The 5,278-nt window shown below is 43.2% G+C and overlaps 1 protein-coding gene across 1 annotated transcript; it reads left to right on the top strand.

Moving 5' to 3' along the window:
• The first annotated feature begins 224 nt into the window (after positions 1-224).
• LOC113187995 (lysine-specific demethylase 4D-like) lies at positions 225-1,754 on the top strand. The gene has a single exon (XM_077797312.1). It carries the CDS (start codon positions 228-230, stop codon positions 1,752-1,754), a length of 1,527 nt encoding a protein of 508 aa, XP_077653438.1. The 5' UTR covers positions 225-227.
• Positions 1,755-5,278: the final 3,524 nt, after the last annotated feature.

Genomic DNA, 5,278 nt, shown 5'->3' on the forward strand with positions numbered 1-5,278 from the left:
AGCCACCATCTTATCTGGATAAAGCTAAATTGCCTGCAGTGCAGTCCTCTTGGTCAACAAAAAAGCCTAAGAAAGACTTATCATCTCATTTGAAAAATAGTTGTCTGATGGATCTTGCAGCCTCATAGTACAGCTATTTGATTATTAAAAAGTAGCATTTTTCTGCCACCTCATCTATTTAGAACATATCTAAATATTGGGATTTTGCTACTTATTAAATCAAAACTATGAAGTCTAAGCCCAACTGTGCTCAGAATCCAAACTGTAGCATAATGATATTTCATCCAACCAAAGAAGAGTTTAATGATTTTGATAAGTATATTGCTTACATGGAATCCCAAGGGGCACACAGAGCTGGCCTGGCCAAGGTAATTCCACCCAAGGAATGGAGAGCCAGGCAGTCCTATGATGATGTCAGTGACATCTTAATAGCCACTCCCCTGCAGCAGGTGGTCTCTGGGAAGGCAGGTATGTTCACTCAATACCACAAAAAGAAGAAAGCCATGACAGTGGGAGAGTATCACCTCCTGGCAAACAGTGAAAAGTATAGAACTCCCCCACACCTGAATTTTGAAGATTTGGAGAGAAAGTACTGGAAGAACCGCCTCTATGACTCACCAATTTATGGTGCTGACATCAGTGGCTCCTTATTTGATGAGAACACTAAAGAGTGGAACCTGGGACACCTGGGAACCATTCAGGACCTGTTGGAGCAGGAATGTGGAGTTGTCATTGAGGGTGTCAACACGCCCTACCTGTACTTTGGCATGTGGAAGACCACTTTTGCGTGGCACACGGAGGACATGGACCTTTACAGCATCAACTACTTGCACTTTGGGGAGCCGAAAACATGGTACGCGGTGCCCCCTGAACACGGGCAGCGCCTGGAGCGCCTGGCCAGAGAGCTTTTCCCGGGCAGTTCCCAGGGCTGTGAGGCCTTCCTGAGGCACAAGGTGGCCCTCATCTCGCCCACAGTCCTCCATGAGAATGGCATTCCCTTCAACCGCATGACTCAGGAGGCTGGTGAGTTCATGGTGACATTCCCCTATGGCTACCATGCTGGCTTCAACCATGGCTTCAACTGTGCGGAGGCCATCAATTTCGCTACTCCGAGGTGGATTGATTATGGCAAAGTGGCATCTCAGTGCAGCTGTGGGGAGGCCAGGGTCAGCTTCTCCATGGATGCCTTTGTGCGTATCCTGCAACCCGAGCGCTATGAGCTGTGGAAATGCGGACAAGACAGGGCCGCAGTGGACCACACTGAGCCTACAGCGCCTGGTAGACAGGCGATGACCACCTGGAGGGACGTCCTTTCACGTAGGAAAGCTTCCCCCAGCCTGAAACATCTCCCACTCCGCCAGGCCTCACAATCTGCTCTGCCCGAGTCCGCCACTGGTGAGACCCACTGCAGTGCTCAGGTGTGCCCGATGCCCAACCTACCTTCGGCAGCCAGAAGTGCTGCAGTTCAGCCTAGGGCCACAGCCCACAGCTCCCAGGGGCCTGAAACAGTTCCGCCACTGACCCTGCATCCGTCAGTTCTGACTGGCAGACGTGGTCGTGGTCGTCGTCCTAGGGAACTAAGGGTTCAGGAACAGACTTCCCAGGTTCCAGCCAAGAGACGCCTGTCTGCTGGCACAGCCAGCATAGCTCTGGACCCAAAGCTTCGGCTCAAAACTGCTCATGGAGATTTAATGATCAACCCTGAACCTCTAAGCCCTAGGCTGCAGCACCCTGCTATGACCCCCAAGCCCTGAGACTGCCTTTATAGCCTAGTGCTCTGCTTGCTGCATGGAAGTTTGCTGAGACAGGTCAAATTTACATCTTAGAACTTTGAATGAGTTTGGGGAACACTGGTCATGACGTGAGGGAGCCCCTCCTGCAATGCCCCTCCTGCACTGCTGAGTCCCTGATAGTTATAAAATTTGGCATACTTTGTTCTTCCTCACTGACCTTGGACTCTGGCAACTTCTGGATTTCCAGCTTAGGTATCATCCACTGGATACCTCTGGTGTCTTTGAGAACTAGGTTCCACTGAGGTTGCTGAAACCTGATTTTCCCTAATCTCTCATCCTCCAAACCCATTGTGGATGATGATGCACTTGTGAAGAATCCAGAGCTCTGGTTCCCTTCCCTTTCCCCACTCACCCTTACCTTTCTTGGAAAATGAGGCACTTTTGACCAATTAGGTTAATAGAGCACTGAAAAGAAGGTGATAAACTTTTTAAAATTTTGATGTATTTAAAATGTATTCTCACCCAGTATTTGTTCACAAGTATATTAAAGGTAATGGAACCAAATTGTTAAAATTTGACCTTATTTCTAATACTATAGTTTCAAACTATGGGGGCAGGTAGTGGAGTACATTCTTTTATGTGTGTTTCTTTTTTTTTTTTTTTATTGGTCGTTCATAACCTTACATAGTTCTTAATACATCATATTACACGGTTTGATTCAAGTGGATTATGCACTCCCGCTTTTACCCCGTATACAAATTGCTGTATCACATCAGTTACCCTTCCATTGATTGACATATTGCCTTTCTAGTGTCTGATGTATTCTGCTGTCTGTCCTATTGTCTACTATCCCCCCTCCCCTCCCCTCCCCTCCCCTTTTCTCTCTCTACCCCTTCTACTGTAAATCATTTCTTCCATTTGTATTCTCTTGACTTACCCCTCCTTTCCTCTTGTATGACATTTTGTATAACCCTGAGGATCGCCTTCCATTTCCATGCAATTTCCCTTCTCACTCCCTTTCCCTCCCACCTCTCATCCCTGTTTACTGTAAATCTTCTTCTCAAGCTCTTCGTCCCTACCCTGTCCTTGTTTACTCCCCTTATATCAAAGGAGTCATTTGGTATTTGTTTTTTAAAGATTGACTAGCTTCACTTAGCATAATCTGCTCTAATGCCATCCATTTCCCTCCAAATTCTATGATTTTGTCATTTTTTAATGCAGAGTAATACTCCATAGTGTATAAATGCCACATTTTTTTTTTATCCATTCATCTATTGAAGGGCATCTAGGCTGGTTCCACAGTCTTGCTATCGTGAATTGAGCTGCTATGAACATCGATGTAGCAGTGTCCCTGTAGCATGCTCTTGTTAGGGCTTTAGGGAATAGACCGAGAAGGGGAATAGCTGGGTCAAATGGTGGTTCCATTCCCAGCTTTCCGAGAAATCTCCATACTGCTTTCCAAATTGGCTGCACCAATTTGCAGTCCCACCAGCAATGAACAAGAGTGCCCTTTTCCCCGCATCCTCTCCAGCACTTATTGTTGTTTGACTTCCTAATGGCTGCCAGTCTTACTGGAGTGAGATGGTATCTTAGGGTAGTTTTGATTTGCATTTCTCTGACTGCTAGCGATGGTGAGCATTTTTTCATGTACTTGTTGATTGATTGTATGTCCTCCTCTGAGAAGTGTCTGTTCAGGTCCTTGGCCCATTTATTGATTGGGTTATTTGTTATCTTATTGTCTAATTTTTTGAGTTCTTTGTATATTCTGGTTATTAGGGCTCTATCTGAAGTGTGTGGAGTAAAGATTTGTTCCCAGGATGTAGGCTCCCTATTTATCTCTCTTATTGTTTCTTTTGCTGAGAAAAAACTTTTTAGTTTGAGTAAGTCCCATTTGTTGATTCTATTTGTTAACTCTAGCGCTATGGGTGTCCTATTGAGGAATTTGGAGCCCGATCCCACAGCGTGTAGATCATAACCAACTTTTTCTTCTATCAGATGCCGTGTCTCTGATTTAATATCAAGCTCCTTGATCCATTTTGAGTTAACTTTTGTGCACGGCGAGAGATAGGGATTCAGATTCATTTTGGTGCAAATGGATTTCCAGTTTTCCCAGCACCATTTGTTGAAGATGCTATCCTTCCTCCATTGCATGCTTTTAGCCCCTTTATCAAATATAAGATAGTTGTAGTTTTGTGGATTGGTTACTGTGTCCTCTATTCTGTACCATTGGTCCACCCGCCTGTTTTGGTACCAGTACCATGCTGTTTTTGTTACTATTGCTCTGTAGTATAGTTTGCTCTGTAGCTATACCGCCTGATTCACACTTCCTGCTTAGTATTGTTTTTGCTATTCTGGGTCTTTTATTATTCCATATGAATTTCATGATTCTTTTATCTATTTCTACAAGATATGCTGTTGGGATTTTGATTGGCATTGCATTGAACTTATAGAGAACTTTTGGTAATATCGCCATTTTGATGATGTTAGTTCTGCCTATCCATGAGCAGGGTATGTTTTTCCATCTTCTAAGGTCTTCTTCTATGTCTTTCTTTAGGGTTCTGTAATTTTCATTGTATAAATCTTTCACCTCTTTTGTTAGGTTGATTCCCAAGTATTTTATTTTTTGGGGGGATATTGTGAATGGAGTAGTTGTCCTCATTTCCGTTTCAGAGGCTTTGTCGCTGATATACAGGAATGCCTTTGATTTATGCGTGTTGATCTTATATCCTGCCACTTTGCTGAATTCATTTATTAGCTCTAATAGCTTCTTTGTAGACCCTTTTGGGTCTGCTAGGTATAGAATCATATCATCTGCAAATAGTGATAATTTAAGTTCTTCTTTTCCTATTTTTATGCCTTTAATTTCTTTTGACTGTCTAATTGCTCTGGCCAGTGTTTCGAGGACTATGTTGAACAGAAGTGGTGAGAGAGGGCATCCCTGTCTTGTACCAGATCTTAGAGGGAATGCCTTCAATTTTTCTCCATTCAGAATGATGCTGGCCTGTGGCTTATCATAGATTGCTTTTACAATGTTGAGGTATGATCCTGTTATCCCTAATTTTTCTAGCGTTTTGAACATAAAGGGATGCTGTACTTTGTCGAATGCTTTTTCTGCATCTATTGAGATGATCATATGGTTCTTATTTTTAAGTCTATTGATGTGGTGAATAACATTTATTGATTTCCGTATATTAAACCAGCCTTGCATCCCAGGGATGAATCCTACTTGATCATGATGTATAATTTTTTTGATATGTATTTGAATCTGATTCGCCAGAATTTTATTGAGGATTTTTGCGTCAAGGTTCATTAGAGATATTGGTCTGTAGTTTTCCTTCTTTGATGTGTCTTTGTCTGGTTTCGGAATCAGGGTGATGTTGGCCTCGTAGAATGAATTTGGAAGTTCTCCCTCTTTTTCTATTTCCTGAAATAGCTTGAAAAGTATTGGTGTTAGTTCCTCTTTAAAGGTTTTGTAAAACTCTGCTGTATACCCATCCGGTCCTGGGGTTTTCTTAGTTGGTAGTCTTTTGATGGTTTCTTCTATT

Source organism: Urocitellus parryii, chromosome 4, assembly GCF_045843805.1.
Source record: "Urocitellus parryii isolate mUroPar1 chromosome 4, mUroPar1.hap1, whole genome shotgun sequence".
Lineage (NCBI taxonomy): Eukaryota > Metazoa > Chordata > Mammalia > Rodentia > Sciuridae > Urocitellus > Urocitellus parryii.